This window comes from Phasianus colchicus, chromosome 6, assembly GCF_987193195.1.
Source record: "Phasianus colchicus chromosome 6, bPhaCol1.hap1.1, whole genome shotgun sequence".
Lineage (NCBI taxonomy): Eukaryota > Metazoa > Chordata > Aves > Galliformes > Phasianidae > Phasianus > Phasianus colchicus.
Genome location: NC_143441.1, coordinates 50,283,750 through 50,300,134, shown reverse-complemented (window position 1 = coordinate 50,300,134; position 16,385 = coordinate 50,283,750). Strand labels below are relative to the sequence as shown.

At 42.6% G+C, this 16,385-nt stretch overlaps 2 protein-coding genes across 9 annotated transcripts in view; one reads left to right on the top strand and one right to left on the bottom strand.

Annotated features, from left to right (window-relative positions):
- Window position 1: 1 nt before the first annotated feature.
- On the top strand, window positions 2-8,783 carry JMJD4 (jumonji domain containing 4). Of its 2 annotated transcripts, none has more exons than XM_031607866.2 (7): window positions 2-114; window positions 656-1,175; window positions 2,038-2,203; window positions 3,263-3,388; window positions 4,357-4,624; window positions 5,302-5,448; window positions 6,425-8,783. In XM_031607866.2, exons 2-7 carry the CDS (start codon window positions 917-919, stop codon window positions 6,734-6,736), a joined length of 1,278 nt encoding a protein of 425 aa, XP_031463726.2. In that variant the 5' UTR covers window positions 2-114; window positions 656-916; the 3' UTR covers window positions 6,737-8,783. The 2 variants fall into 2 exon arrangements, with proteins under 2 accessions (XP_031463726.2, XP_031463727.2); XM_031607867.2 differs by lacking the exon at window positions 2-114 and adding an exon at window positions 153-386.
- A 64-nt stretch (window positions 8,784-8,847) lies between these two features.
- Window positions 8,848-16,385, bottom strand: part of ALS2CL (ALS2 C-terminal like) — a 62,455-nt gene continuing 54,917 nt past the window's right edge. For all 7 annotated transcript variants that reach the window (XM_090143241.1, XM_031607863.2, XM_090143239.1 and 4 more), the window contains exons 20-26: window positions 14,438-14,506; window positions 13,591-13,764; window positions 13,180-13,222; window positions 12,690-12,751; window positions 11,765-11,914; window positions 10,433-10,529; window positions 8,848-10,140 (exon numbers count right to left, since the gene is read on the bottom strand). In XM_090143241.1, the coding sequence (XP_089999367.1) occupies window positions 10,069-10,140; window positions 10,433-10,529; window positions 11,765-11,914; window positions 12,690-12,751; window positions 13,180-13,222; window positions 13,591-13,764; window positions 14,438-14,506 (667 nt within the window). In that variant the 3' untranslated portion in view covers window positions 8,848-10,068. The remainder of the gene's footprint in view (window positions 10,141-10,432; window positions 10,530-11,764; window positions 11,915-12,689; window positions 12,752-13,179; window positions 13,223-13,590; window positions 13,765-14,437; window positions 14,507-16,385) is intronic.

Sequence of the window (16,385 nt, the reverse complement as noted above, 5' to 3'; positions counted from 1 at the left end):
GCTGCGCACCACTTCTCCCGCTCCCCCCCGACCCCTCCCCCCAGGCGCGGAGGTTCCGGGTGCGTCTGAGAAGATCCGTTCCTCCCTTCGCCTCTCGCCCCGCGGGGGCCAGGGGTGAGTATCAGCCTCTCGGTATCCACTCCTCTCTCCCCTCACCCATCCGCTGCGTGGACAAGCCGTGAGCCTAACGGGGGACGAAGTGTGCGTCGTCCTATGGCGTCCGGGTGCTGCTTGGGGGGGGGCGGGGGAGGGAGCACAAAATGGCGGCGTTTTTTGACCGACGGCGCCGTGCTCCCTTCAGAGCCCGCTGTCTTCTGAAGGCTTTCCCCGCCTTCTGGGCCAGCTTCTCTGTGCTCATCCACCTTCCTCTTTTTTATTAAACCTTTGTAGGTCGTTTGTGCGTGTGTGTGTTTGTTTTGATCGATGTTTTGTCGTATTTTACCTCTAGGATCTTCCCCCCCCCCCCCCCCCCCCGCTTTCCTCCCCACACACACCCCAACCCCCTGAAGGCTCTGTTCCCAGAGCTGTTTCCTCTACTCACAAAGCAGCCCCAGCACAGTTATTTCCTCTATAAGCCCTCTGTATATGTGTGTGTGTTCCCAGCACTTCGTCAAGAAGAGATTTCCTACTGACACAATTATTTCTGCTGTTTTAGGTGACAGGGAAACATCAGCATCTCCACAGCGTGATACCTGGCTTTGTTACATTAAAAGTTATATAGCATGGAAGATCCTGTTTATTCCAGCATGGTGGAACCTATTTGTTCCAGCATAGTGCATAAATTCCTCCTTTGCCTCTGAACGTTTCTATTTTCACATTACCTGACATAGGCTGAGAGAATCAAGGCATGTTTTAAAGCAAAGTTTTTCTGCTCTGGCATCTGATCCGAGCTGCCTTGGAGGAGCATCCTGCCTGCATGGACAGGGCAACATTTGCCTGTTCCACCGCCTTTTTTCGTGACTACAGCAGTTCAGCTCAGGGCACATTCTCCACAGGACACGTTGACTTCATTGATAAAATCGAATCGTTCACTTATTCAGACTTTTTTCGGGATTATTTGATTCCCAACCAGCCCTGTGTTTTCTCAGAAAAGTTCACTGATGGCTGGGGCAGCAGGAGGAATTGGGTAACTTGGGGTGGGAAGCCTGATTTCGATCATCTGCTGCAGAAGTTTGGTAAGTCATGGCATTTTTAATACCTCATTGAAATGAAGGTAGATGGAATGAAGGTAAATGGAAACAAAATTTCTTTTGTTCGTTTAAAAATTGAACCATTGGGCAAAACAAAATGATTCTACAAACTTTGTTTCAAAGTTAATGCATCCATTTTCTATACTTTCTGTTTCACTCAGATTCTAACCTTGAATTTATTTTCTTAATGAAATAAAAAGTTTTATTAATTTATGGAGTCCTAGAATCATTTAAGTTGGAAGGAATCTTTAAGGGCCATCTGGTCCAACTGCCCTGCAATAAACAAGGACACATACAGGTTGATCTGGGTGCTCAGAGCCCTGTCCATAATCACACCAATTTGTATACCTGCCTGACTTAACTTGGGCTGACTTAGCCCAACATGTACTGAATAGACAAAAGAAAGCATTATCCATTTACAGTGAAAAATCTCAGAACAAGTCATTAGTCTGTAAGTTACTGATATATTTAACATGTAGCAATTATAAATAGTGCAATTTATTAAGAAGAAACTGAAGATCACATGAAGGCAGTAAATGTCTTGTGGTCTGAATCATGTTTGCCTAGAAGTGTGGTGTCAGGAGTGAGTGCAATGCAAGCAATTGTTGCTTTATGTATTTGGGCTGTACTTAGCCAGTGTCCGGGCCTCAGAGGTTTCTACAGTGGAGAAGGTTAAAGGAGTTCAGTTTCAGCACCACAGAATCATTATGGTTGGAAAGACCTGTAAGATCATCTAATTCAACTGTTCATCAACCACCAGTATTGCCCATTAAACCATGCCCCAGATCAGTTATTCTCTTCATCAGTATTTCTGTTCCTGCTTAAGTTCAAAGAGTTTGTATTTCAGGAGAGGCTATAGTACCTGTGGCCAACTGTGATGTCAAGGAGTACAATTCTAATCCAAAAGAGCAGCTCCCCTTCAAGGAGTACATAAGTTACTGGAAAGAGTACATTAAAAATGGCTACCGTTCATCTCGAGGGTGCCTTTATCTAAAGGACTGGCACCTGAGCAGGTAAGAGAGCAGCGTGAAAACCCCTGCATGCCATACACAACAGCGAGCTGCTGTGGAGCCTTAACACTTGTCTTTTTACTGCTCAAGTGTTCAAATGCTGACAGTGCTGTTTGTTAGCACCTGGCCACTGAAATGTCAGTCCTGTATTGCACTGTTCTTGGGTACTGTATACAGTGAGAGTCTTAAAGAGATCACTGCTTCCTGGAGAAGCTCACTTTCTTGAGCACTTGCCTTTCCATTTGTCTTTTAAATGAGCATAAGCCCTGCAGGAACCATGTGCCTGTACATTTGTCTTTTGTTTAATATTTCTTAAAAAGAAGGGTGTAATCCTTTAGTATCCATTTTCTTTTCTGCTAACCTTCCCAGTCACTAAATCTCTTCAGCTTGTGCAGGCTTTCCTTTTACCCCAGCTTGCTGCTTGTGAGATGCTTGCATTGTCCATGCTTGGCTAGGACTTATATACCTTTTCACCTAAAACTTCCTCCTTAAATGTGTCCTGCTTCTAATCCAGCTTCTTTGTTTTTCAGTTCTGGTTTTCACTTTTGAATGTGCCTGTGACTTCTAATAGAAGAAATTAGTCAATCCAGCTCCCCTTTTCTGTTAACTTAATACAGGCTCTAGAGCTGTGGCTTACTTCAGAAAATCTGCACGTGTGGCCTTGGTGGGAAAAGGGCAGCATGTACTGTGGGAAGAGGCCAGACACTTGTTAAAATCCTACAGCCTGGCTTCCCTCTTAGCCCTCATATCCTCAATCTGTCATCTGGTTTGACAACCAATCTTGCAGCCATCTCATCTAAAGGGAATGTGTTTATTAGGGTCTGTCTTTGCCATAATCAGAATTCTCCTAATTAGCTTACCTTCACAGCTTTCCTGGGAGGCAGAAAACCACACATTTTAAATGGAGATTGGAGTTGTAAATGAAATAAGGGAGAAGTAAACAAAATATTAATGGCCTCTGAGAAACGTAATAGGTCTCTCCTTCTAGATTTTTGGAATTTAGGTAGAAAGAACAGTGCTGCATTTCTCTAAGCCCTATGTCCAATATGTTATCTTTTTAAGAGCTTTCCCAGAGCAAGATGTTTATACAACTCCTGTGTATTTCTCATCCGACTGGCTGAATGAATATTGGGATGCTATAGCTGTGGATGATTACCGGTTTGTCTACATGGGACCTAAAGGTTCATGGTAAGACAGCTTGGTTTCTGTCATCTTTACATATTCCTTTTTTTTTTTTTTTTTTTTTAATATTAATATTACAGGGTATTATCACACTGTATTTAAGGATATCATTTTGCTGCAGAAGAATCATAGAATGGCCTGGGTTGAAAAGGACTACAGTGACCATCTAGTTTCAACTCCCTGCTATGTGCAGGGTCACCAACCAGCAGACCAGGCTGCCCAGAGCCACATCCAGCCTGGCCTTGAATGCCTCCAGGGATGGGGCATCCACAACCTCCTTGGGCAATCTGTTCCAGTGCAGGTTGTGTGAAAATCTTCCTCCTAATATCTAACCTAAACCTCCCCTGTCTCAGTTTAAAACCATTCCGCCTTGAAGAAAATGCAGCCATACTGCACAGTGCTGTACCTGAACCCAGCAGTCTTGTTTCTCAAGCAGATGATTAGTTTCTGGATGTGATCTGTCCTTATTCAGTCAGCTCAGGTGCTTTTGCACTGCAGAAAGTCCCGAATACAATTTCCACAGAATCTGTAAAATTATCAGCTGCCTTACAAAATGTTCTAGAGGAGAAAAGCCTTGGAGAATCATCAAGCTCTTGTGATTTGCAGAGCCAGCAGAAGCCTTGGAGGGGCACTAATGAGTTAGGTATTTTGCAGTTGAAAGATTAAGTTGAGCTTTGGTGGTACTTTCAGTATTTCCAGCAGTTCACATCACAGGATCTGCTATTGTTGAAAAACTTACATGACAGATTCAAAATTAGCTGATGGAGAACTACAGAGGATATAAAACGCTGCAGTACTGTAGTATGTCAATACAGTGGTCTCTTAATACTTAAAACAGTTAAGATTAAATAAAGAAGACAGTTTGAGATCAGTTTTCCACAGTAAAGGTTGACTTCCATGTGTTCTTGCAGACATGAATTCACTGTAAAGATTTTAGGCACTGTCTTTACTTAAACTTCTCATTTGTCCCACAGGACTCCATTCCATGCTGATGTCTTCCGTTCCTATAGCTGGTCAGCTAATATATGTGGGAGGAAGAAATGGCTGCTCTACCCCCCAGGGCAGGAGGATTACCTGAAAGACTGTCATGGCAACTTGCCCTTCGATGTGACTGCACCTGGTCTTCAGGACAGGAGTGTTTACCCTCGCTACAACCAAAGCCAACCCCCTGTGGAAATTGTGCAGGAAGCAGGGGAGATAGTTTTCATCCCCAGTGGATGGCATCATCAAGTTTACAACCTGGTAGAATAACCAATACTAACATTTTCATAACACAGAGAGATAATCAGGCTTGAATCAGAACAAACTTCAATTGCCACAGCATTTTGTGGATACTGTAAGTCTGGGCTACAAAAATTTGTAGAGAGATTCATAGAAGAAAAGGCTCTCAGTGACTACTCAAGATGATGCTAATAGCAACCTTGAACTCAGAATCTTTGTTATTGACTGCTAGAAAATAGAAAAGTATAGAAATGGAAGATGCTGTCTGCACTTTGTTTTCTTATGCACCTCCTATTAGGTGCTATTAGTCATTGAGAAACAGGATACAATTAATATAAATCTCGGTTTCTAATTGTAAATTGTAGATGACTGTTAGAAAATGCTAAAGCATTTGTCTTAATGGTTATAAACCAAAAATAACAACCTTGTTCTCTACCTCCCCCACACCACCGACACCCTCTCCATGAAAGGCTTTCTCAGACAGAAGAGCTAGAGACATTTTCCAATTCCAAGATTGAAACAATTTTTTTCAGGGACATTTGAAAGCAACAGCCTTTCAGCACAGTGGTGCTATTGGTGCCAAAGAAACACTTCCCTTGTGGAGGGGCATGATTTTATGTTTTGCAGCAGTGATGTTACAGCTGTTCTCTCACATTTTCCTACGTAGAGATTAATAATTCTTTAAACTGTTCCCACAGGAGGATACCATTTCTATTAACCACAACTGGGTGAATGGCTGCAACGTAGCTATAATGTGGTGCTTCCTGCAGGATGAATTAGCAGCTGTCCAGAGAGAAATCAACGAATGGAAGGACCCTATGGATGACTGGCACCTACAATGTCAGGTATAACAACATATTGCTGACTGTCTGACTCTTCATTAAAGGGTCAGATATTTTATGGGTACATTGCAACACCTTATTAGAGCTCTGAGACACACAGTATTTAACCTCATACCTGGAATGAGGATATGATTCCTAAGCAAATAGGAACTGGTGACAACTTCATTTCTTGGGAAACAAAGTATTATTTCAGTACAATAGGGAAAGGCTTGTGTCAGTGCATATTTGCTATGTCAAGGAGATTAGGATATTGTCTGAAAACTAATGCTTCAGCAGCTCTTCTTCACTACTATAGAATCCTAGAATGGCCTGGGTTGAAAAGGACTATAATGACCATCTAGTTTCAACCCCCTACTATGTGCAGGGTCACCAACCACCAGACCAGGCTGCCCAGAGCCACAGCCAGCCTGGAAAGGTTAACCTATCAAGGTTAGCATTGATGCAATCAGTGTAGTAGTTACTGTCCCCTTTTATAAATATAGGTGCTTTTCCATTTAAAGAACAGAAAGTAGAAGACTCTTACACAGGAGAACTGGTTTCAATATTATTCATCCAAATCCAAATCCAGAAAAATTAAGGTGAAACTGTCACCCAGCTTCTGCGTCTCCAAAAAATGATGCTTTCAGAAGGCATAATTAATGAGCAGCGTTGTATCTGGTATGTTCCCAAAATCTTAAGTGTGAAGCAGATATAAAGTTTATTTCTAGAGGCTGCTACTGCTGCTAGATTGATACCTTCCAAAAATAGTTTATAAAAACACAGCCATTTAGTAGCTCATAGAAACAGTGTGTTGTCTTGGGGGCTAGTGAAGTTTCAAGTCAGGTAAGGAATTTGAGTGCCATCAAGGAACTGCAACAAATAATGAGCTATTAAACATGGTTACTTGTAATTAGTAGTCAGTAGCTTGATAAAATCAGTCCCGTAATTCTTACTGTACATGAACAAATTGCTTCCATTTCAATACTGTTTTTTCCCCTAGTTGATCATGAAATCTTGCACCGGTATAGACTACAAGGAGTTCTACAATTTCCTCAAAGTTATTGCAGAGAACAGGATTTCTATCTTGGAAAAGGGCCTCGATGATGAAGCTTCATCCAAGAACACTCCAAAAGCTGCCATTTCCACCTTGGGTATGCTCCATGCAGTGTTTGATTTAAAGAGGACTGTGAAGGTGTTAACATCTTTGAGTGCAAATGAAGATTTCAAGAAGCTGGACCTGACGTCGCTTTCTCCACCTCCAGAGGCATTGCTCCATCACTTGAAAGCAGCAATAGACACAGCACTCCTGTAACTTCCTACCTATTCTCTTATTTGTAAAATGAACCTTTTGTAAATTGGGTGTTTGTAGAAGAATGACTCCTTCCTGTTTAGTAGCCGTTGCAATTCAAGTACAAAGAGCCTTCCTATAGAGTGGGGAGAGAGTATATTCCTAAGATGGCTGAGTAGTTTTTAAGTTTACAGCGTTTGAGTATCTGGAATGATTAGGAAAAAAACTTGTAGGTAATGGGGGGAAAAAAAAGCATTGTACTCAGATAATGGCCTGCTGATGAGTATGAATTCAGGGAAAGAGGAACAGAAATTCTCTGTGGAACGAGCTTACATGTGGCAGAGCTAAACACTGGGACTGCAGTGGTCTTCAGCATACTGCTTCTGCTGAAAGCACTGTATGCAGATAGCTAACCTGCACTGCAGGCTCCAGCTAAATCATTGCAGATCACAGCTAAATTACTTTAAGACCTGTCCTGTTTCCAGGTGTAGCTTAGACTTTTTATTGCTTCTCCTGAAGCCTAAGCTGTCTCAAAAGCTGTTGCTTAGATATGGAAAAGCTGACTACTGGTTTCTTACACGGTGGCATCTCTAGAGCTAAAAGTCTCAGGTATGCTTGGCTTTCACATTGCTCCAGGGCTTGCAGGACTAAATTTAGCATACAAGGAAGATGAAGTCCTGCTAGCAACTCTATCATTAATAATTTAATGGTGTGAACCACGCAAGCTCAAAAGAGGCTTGAATGTACTCCCTCATTTCTACTATTTCAAGGCACAATATTTTGTCAAGCAGGGACTTGATGAATCAGGGAAGCTAGCAAGTAACCTTGTACTATCTCCTTAAAAAGCTATGCTTTTAACAACAAATAGCACTACTGCATGGTTACAGAGCACAATTTGCTACCTGAATGCTACCCTTGCGCTAAAGAGTATTTCTAGTGAAGTATTCCTCTTGCTTTTACTGGTTGGCAAGAAAGCCTAGAAGCACAAATGGCTGCATACTGTTACCTTACGTTGCCCCTTTAGGGCTCACTTGAATTATTGATCAAGAACTTCCTGAATTTTTAAAGAGAGTTGGTCGTAAGAGCAACAAATAAACTTAGTAGGAGTCTTCAATAGGCTGCAAAATCTTGTTTTCTAGATAATTCTGTGGAGTTTGTACATGCATGCATTTTGCATGTCCTATTTTGTAGTAAGTAGAAGTTCAGCATTTTGAGTAGGAAATGGTACTTGAAAATGAAAATAAAATCAATATCCAAAGCATGGAAAAATGCAGTATAGAGAAAACAGACTTTTTTTTTAATACAGTTGTGACTACAGGTCTGTGATTCAGCCTTCTGGCAGAGTGTTTATTTGGACTGAGAAATAGCCAGTTTTAGGCAACTGAAATGAAAAAGTTCACTTCTGTGTGCTTACATTCTCAAAGCCAGAGCTGGAGCTTCTCCTCCATCTAAGAATGAGATCTCAAAGATAAGAAAAAGTATTTTAAAGCTGATGATCAGTGTACAAGTAGGAAAGCATGGTTTTGGTCTTGTGTTCTCCAGTCTCATTGCATGCTATGTAACTTTAAACCCATGGAATTCACTGCAATTTTATAAAGGTTTTGTTTAGCTGAATGTTACTTTTCACTTCATGTCAATGCAAGTCAAGCTTTTACACTGAAACCACTATCTCAACATATCAGAAGATGGGACAACATGGTAGGGTAGCTAAGAGGTGTTCAAATGAAGTGAGTCACTGCCACTCACTCTCACTTTCTTTTCCCTTGTGCTGTCTCTGCACCACAGCATCTTGAGACCTGAAGCCATGGTGACAGCTCTCCTTTATAATGCCTGCTAAGGCTTAGCGAGCTCAGTGTGAGACAGTGAGGAAAAAGAGTTAAATTGCAGCCAATTAGCCTAAAGTTTAATCTATGTTCTATATACTGATTCTGCAGGGAAAAGGTGCACAAGGGTTTATTGGTTCAGTCTCTCTTACTGATTGGCAGTTCAAATTCTTCCATCCCCATGAATAATGAAGGCAGTAAGAGAGTCATAGATCTTCTAAAGTTTAAAAAAAAAAAAAGTAAATAAAGGACATTCTCACAAGAATCTGAAGACAGCAGTGAGGTTGAAATAAGAAATATGCAAGCCTGGAATCTCTCAAAAATGAAAGTTTTATTTAAATACAGTTACTGTAAAACATACATTACGATACTCTTACACCAATATATTAACTGTTGTAACCAATGTACTATTTATTAAAGCATAATACTTATGACAAACAAGAAGAAACAGTCTATAGAGTTTTGATTTGTTTTCCTGAAGTCACAGACCTGGACAATTTAAAAGTCAAACGGTAAAAAGGTAAAAAAAAAAGCACATTAAAATCTAGTTCAAAAGAGCTTTAGCTCTAACATACAATTCACATATTAGTACTTTCATCTGAGAGTAACAGTGTATCAGAAATCACTTTACCTTTTTTAAAGGCAGAATAAAAACTAGCCCAATTCTAATCTGATTGTGCCCCACTGGTGTCAGTGGGTGTTCTGTCAGCACAAGGCTGTGCATCTAGGAAAACCAATGTTTTTGCAGCTCTGTCAGTGCAGGAGGCCAAATGTTTTTACGTGTTCTCTCACCAATATTTGAGATCTCTTACCTTTTAGGCACACACAAGCCCCTGCAGAATTAGAAAGCAGCACTTTCAAGGTGCAAGTGTGATATCCCTGAGATTTAATAAGAGTCTGCAAAGTATAAATTTACATTTAGAATTATCTTCAAACAGAGAAGTTAGTCAATAGCAGCATTATGGTGCAATGGAGAGGTACAGAACTTGGCAAAGGGAAGAAGAGGAAAGATCTTCCTCTTAGGGATGCAAGAAGAGCCACCTCACTCCAGGAATGGGTTGTTTAGGAGTACAGAGATAGTCTCTCTTATTCATCCCTTATTTCTACCATCCAGGAGTCTCATCACGATGATTATTCAGGCTTTATTTAGTAGAAAATGGTCAAATGATCTCCTCTTCTGTTTACAGTACAAAACAAGCACAGCAACTGAGAAAACAGCTAAATGGAGTTTCAAGGGAAAGAGGTGTATTGCTGTTTTCAGGAAAGTGAAATCAACAAGGGCAAAAGAAACCTCCCCCACTTTCCAACACAAGCTGAGGTTGCATAGAAGGCTTTCAGCTCACAGCACTTGCATGCCTGTGCTTGATAGTTGTACACAGTCTAATAGAAAACCTAGCAAGAACCCCTCATCTGAAAAATAACTGTCCTTTCTTTTTTAAAGGCAGCTGGAGCAGCAGTGATTTGATTGCTTCTTCATCCAACAGTGTTTGGTCAAAGTGTGGCAGGGAGGAGCCTCCCTGCTGGTTCTGGGGCTCAGGAAGTGTGAACCACATGGCAGTTCTCTCTTTGGTGGAGTCTCATCTTCTGTATGTGTTCATAGCATGACTGGGCAAGGAAGAGAGCAACCCATTAAGGAAAAGTTTTGGAGCTTTGGAGCCAAGTTTTTGTCTCTTGCACAGAGTGAACTACAGTGCCCCCCAAGGCAAGATAAAAGATTAAGTCTACATATTATAAATTAAGGATAAAAGTATTCTCTTGAAGGAAAAATAACCTGTGCTAAGCATGTAAACAGCCCTCTAAAATTAAATGAGAGTAGAGAGCATCAGTGTTTCTACTACTCAAGAAGGGCTTCCCTAGAGCAACTTGTAACTGTCGCTGTTAAAACTCATTTTCTTACCTCCAGTGCTGTTAATAGAAAGTCGTACAATCCTCCTTGATTGGTGGGGTCCATCAAGTCTCTGATCAGATGGATTTCAGCTCCTAGGTGCTGTATTCTGAAAAGAAAAGAAACACCACAACTAGAGCAAATCTCTGGGCACCAGCACTTACAGACATGTGTCTGAAATCTGCATACGGAGAGGGAGAGACAGATATGGGAGTCCAATGCTCATTCCTTCTGCAGCACCTTGATCTTCCAAAAGCTGAGTGTTCCTGAAATATCCTGGCATGACAGGATCTCAGCAAAGATGCCCAGTCATTAGAAAATGTCAGGTACTCCATTGTGTGCACTCAGTCTCTTACTCTCCTCTGTCATCTACAATCAAGAAAGCTGCCTAGCATACAAACCTGGATCATCCTATGGAACTGTAGCAAAAGAGAGAAAAAAAGCTTCTGGGTTTCAAGATTCAGCTCCAAGTTTAAACATTTCACCCTTTTTTGGACACCAAGAGCATCCAAGTCAGTCAAGGACTTGGACTCAAACTTGCCAGAATAAAAAAAGTGCAGTTTCATTCAACTGGATGTAAGCAGGTTCCTGCAGTTCCAGTAAAAGCAGCAAAGACACAGCCTCTTTGGCAGAAATGTTACATTTACAGTCATTTCTACATGAGAAAAACCTTATTAGTAACCTTCCTACTCTCCAAACTGAACCACAGTGCCACACTGAGAACAGAAAAGTGAAAAGATTTCTCATACGTTTATGAGGACAGGGAGTTGTAAACCCTTATCTGTTCACTCTCAAAATACAACACCAACTAACCCATCAGCCTTTCTATAGCTCTTTCAAACCCCTTGAAAAAGAAATTGATAGGACTAACATCTGCAGGAAGGGCAGCAAGGTAAGCAGAGCACATTTCTTGCACATTTGCACTGCAATAGAGGTGATCAGACTTTTTTCTTCTGAAGATCTGTTCTTCCTTCACATCTCTCTCTCAACCCAGTGTGCAGATAATTCCTGTGACGGCCTCAACAGTTGGCCTTCAAAAACTTCATATTCCTACTTTTTGTATAATAACCTTGGATGCCAGTCAGACTGCATTCCTCATGACAGCCCTGGACAAGAGATGGACACCCAGGAAACCCCTAACCATATTATATCATGACTAACACTACCAGACCACAGCTGTCAGAGTGTAGGACACAAGAACCCAAATGCATCTCAGCAGAATGCACATTAAAAGACAACCCCCAGTTTTTCATTTATGTTATTTTGCTTGGAATGTAGAGATGCCCTTTCTTGGATTGAGTTAGTACACAGCCATGGGGCTGAGAAGTGAAAAGCACTACTTACTTAGCTCGTGATACAACATACATCAGTAGAGGCAAGAGGTCATCCATAGGGAGCTTGTAGTCTTTCTCCACCACTCGGGACACAGTGCTCTCTATCTCCTCATATGTTTTTTGGAGGATCAGCAGCTTTTCCCGGGGATCCACTGTGGTGCTATCAGTGCAAAAACAGCTGCGTCAAAGATGTTTTCATACACAGGTCAAGAGATAAAGCAGTAGCACTTAGCAACATAAAAAAAAAAAAAAAAGACACCATTCAGTCCTTCACACTACAAAAAAGAATATATTGATCATCTCAAATGGCTGCACCAAGAAAAAAAAAAAATCAGCAAGGTGGTACCAGGAGGCATCAACAGGGTCCAGGTGGACCTCGAGTCTTCACAAGTCATGAGCACCTTAATCCCTAATGCCACCTTTCGTTTTACCTGAGTCACTCAAGTAAAACTTTAGGGTGTGGACTGAATCTCTTTGGGCAGCTCTATCAAGAAAACTGCTCTTGCAAGGGAATAATACAGGTAACACATTTATAAGGTTGCCCACCACATCCTGGAAGGTATATGCTGACTGTGCTGCTTTCCCCAGTGAAAGTCACCATGGCTTTCACGGCGAGGCTCTAACCACAGCTAGAATACACAAGGACCTGAGAATTTCCATCTGATGTCACTCTCCACACTTTCCTGTACCATTTTATCTTCATTCCCACGTGTTACTGCAGCACCATCCCCTAGACTGGCCCTCAAGCCAATAAATCAAGCAGAGCTCCTTAAATCAATCTCTGCTTTTCTAACTTTAGCATCTTGGAACACCATACTGGCAAGATATCCCTCACATAGCACCATCCACGTGCCCAGAGCAAGAGGTTCTATCATGACCAGGGAAATTTCTAAGGAGGAAAAAAAGAGAGTGAGAAGTTAAAGAAGGTGGCTTACATCAACTTCTGCAAACACTCTGTGGCAGATAAGAAACACTTGTCTTTGATCAGGGACCGCCTCTGCAAAAGAGACAAAGAGTTGTGCCTCTGTTAGAGCATCTTTCCAGGAGTCACCCCATGCCTCCTCAGTGCTGGACATAGTTACTGCCCAAAAAGGGCGAAATAAAGCTGTTTTATATAGTGTCACTGCTGAGAATTGGAACCGTAGACATTTCAGTGTGTTCCAACTCATATGTCTTTGAAAAAGCCACTGAGCAGAACACTACAAAGCAATCCTATGCAGAATGCATATTCCCACCCAGGGCTATTGATATGCAGTAGTTGTAAATCATAACTAAATCATCGCATATCAGCTCATTATGATTTGTGAGTGCAGGACAGGGCCTTTGTGCTTACTTAAGTGAGGCTCCATCACTGACTGGCACCAACAAGTAGCTCCATATCATCTCACTAACAGGCCAAATTTTGCTTTTAGGGCTACTTCTTACCTGGTTGGTTGTCAAGGTGAGGTCTTTCAGAGGCCAAAGGTGTCTGAAATAAGATTACAGAAATGAAAGGTTTAGAAGGCAGATACCTATGTCCCAACTCCATTCTCAGTCAGTCTTCATTGTTAATATCTCCCCATTGAAAGCCTTACAGGTGCAATATGTTGAGTCCTCTATGCTCAACCACATAGCTACAGGAAAAAATAATAGCTCAGACTCATTGACCTGAACGGAGGGTTGATTTTACTTACAGATGGAAACCTAGGAAAGACTTCAGTGCCAAAGCTAACAATGGGTCAAGAAACTAACACGCTATACATTCATTCCTTTAGTGCCATCAGAGCTTATCCTGGCTCTTAGCTTCACAGCTGATATCAGTAGGATGCATCCTGAAGTAAAAAAAAGGTCACTTACTTCTGTACATCCAGAAACTCTAGCAGCTTGATGTCAGGAAATAGGCTTAGGTCCACAATCCCTTGACAGTAGAGATCATCTTCCCTTTCATGATAGAGCATGTAGAGCATGAAAAGCTCAGGGTAGAAGCAGGGCAAGATCAATGGAAGGACCACACTGTATGCCCTCTGGTCGCTACAGCAGAGAAAAGGAAAGGTGAGTCCTATAGTGAAGTCTGTAATCTTGATATGACTAAAAGCTATGCAGCTACACAGGAGCCAACATAAGAAACAACTCCTAAGACTGCAAAATCCGCAAAGAGCACTTGTTATTTCTTAAGGAAAAAAGAATAAATTTCATAGATAAAGCCTTTTTCCAGCTGCTTACCATTCCATCAACCCTTTAAATTCACCCATTCCACACCAAGTTTGGATAGTTACAAAATGTATGTGTGTATATACACACACACACACACAAAAACCTCTACCCATCCCCAAAAACCCAACACTTTACTGTTCCCACAATTACTCCTAGCTTCCTATTCTAAGAATGTTGCGTCTTCTACCTTTTCTGCCACATTTCCTGCGCCATGCTATTTCCAAACCTGACTTTTTCCTCATTTGATGTGAGTTATCTTGCAAGGCTGTGTTCCATACACTTCCATATCCCCTCACCTTTATTCTTCTACAGAACACAATTAGGAGAAGTTGCTCTCCTGCAAATCACTGAAAGCTTTGAGCTCATAGAGAAAAGTGTGAGAAGTAGACCTGAGTCAAATGCAATCATATTAGATCATATTAGCACTTACTGCATTTTAGAAAACACCTCATAGCTTCAAGCAGGTTAAACAATCCATGGTGACACATACCTTACCTCTCCATCCACACATTTCACAGGCAGTTGACCTTTCTGTTCCAGTGCCAGATGGAGCAAACCCCTATAACATAAGCAGAACAAAGTTATATTTGCCTGAAGACATAGTTTGTGCCTGTAGTCACTGTGTTTTCTTCCACACTGGAACCTCTGTTTAATGGAGCTTTACAGAATGATTTCTGGCTCTGGGAGCCATTCTCTATTAGCAGACTAAGTATCACAACTCAAAAGCATTCTCCATTACAAGCAGAAGTTGCCAGAAATGAACAAGTGCTTTAAAATATAATTTCTGTTCAAGGAACGTTTGGATTTTGTGTTGAGGGACATGGTTTAGTGAGTACTATTGGTGATAGGTGGATGGTTGGACTGGATGATCTTGAAGGTCTTTTCCAACCTTGAAGACTAGGACAATCACTCCAGAAATCCTAATTTCTCCTGGATAGATCACACGGCGAGTTGCAAGAGGTCCAGGAGGCTCTTGGAATGTGTTGATGATAACTTTCTGGTCCAGGTGTTGGACAGACCGACCAGAGGTGAAGCGCTGCTGGACCTGCTGCTCACCAACGTGGAGGAAATAATTAATGGTGTTAAGGTCGGAGGCAGCCTGGGTTGCAGTGACCACGCTCTGATCGAGTTTGTGATCTCGAGAACTGTGGGCCTGGTGAAGAGTGGCATCAGGACCCTGAACTTTGGGAGAGCAAACTTTAAGCTGTTCAATGGACTGTTGGCCGAGATCCCCTGGGATGCTGTCTTTAAAAACAAAAATGCTGAAGAGAGCTGGTTACTCTTCAAGGATGCCTTCCTAAGAGCGCAAGAACTCTCTGTCCCACTGAACAAGAAAGCGGGCAGAGGAGGGAGGATGCCAGCGTGGCTCAGTAAGGACCTGCTGAGAGAGCTGAGGGCAAAGAGAGGTGTGTACAAACTCTGGAAACAAGGGCATGCCACCTGGGAAGAATACAGGGATGTTGTCCGGACTTGCAGATGTGGGATCAGGAAAGCCAAGGCGCAGGTGGAACTGAACTTGGCGAGGGACGTGAAAAACAACAGGAAGACTTTCTATAGGTACATTAGCCAGAAGAGACAGGCCAAAGCGAGTGTACCTCCTTTGGTAAACGTAAAAGGAGAACTGGTTTCAACGGACGAAGAGAAGGCCGAGGTACTGAATGAGTTCTTTGCCTCGGTCTTCACTGGCAGCCAGGACTCCAGTACTCCTTCCGTCCCTGAGCCCTGCATCCCTACACCTCTGGGTGGGGACTGGGGTGGTAAATCCCCCCCTGCTGTGAGGACAGAGCAGGTCCGAGACCGCCTCATGAGACTGAATGTGTACAAGTCTATGGGGCCGGATGGCATGCATCCCAGGGTTCTGAAGGAGCTGGCTGAGGTGGTTGCCGAGCCGCTCTCCATCATATTTGAGAAGTCGTGGCTGTCTGGTGTGGTCCCGGATGACTGGAGGAAGGGTCACGTCACTCCCATTTACAAGAAAGGGAGCAAGGAGGACCCTGGGAACTACAGGCCGGTGAGTCTCACCTCTGTGCCTGGGAAGATCATGGAACAGATCATCCTGGATGACATGCTTGATCACATGAGGAAAGGGCATGTGATCCATGACAGCCAGCACGGCTTCACCAGAGGAAGGTCATGCTTGACCAATCTGGTGGCCTTTTATGATGGAGTGACGGCATCGGTGGACAAGGGAAAGGCGACCGATGTCATTTACCTGGACTTGAGCAAGGCCTTTGACATGGTCCCCCACCACAGCCTTATCTCCAAACTGGAGGGATGTGGATTTGATGGGTGGACCACTCGATGGATAAGAAACTGGTTGAAAGGCCGCAGACAGAGGGTGATCATCAATGGCTCTATGTCCAGGTGGAGGCTGGTAACGAGCGGCGTCCCCCAGGGGTCTGTCTTGGGACCGGTGCTCTTTAACATCTTTATCAATG

Bases quoted from the DNA above. Each gene is read 5' to 3' on its own strand.
- JMJD4 (XM_031607866.2), top strand. From the start codon at position 917: ATGGACAGGGCAACATTTGCCTGTTCCACCGCCTTTTTTCGTGACTAC. The intron at 4,625-5,301 runs GTAGAATAACCA...CTGTTCCCACAG, and splicing joins ATCATCAAGTTTACAACCTG to GAGGATACCATTTCTATTAA. The intron at 5,449-6,424 runs GTATAACAACAT...TTTTTCCCCTAG, and splicing joins ACTGGCACCTACAATGTCAG to TTGATCATGAAATCTTGCAC.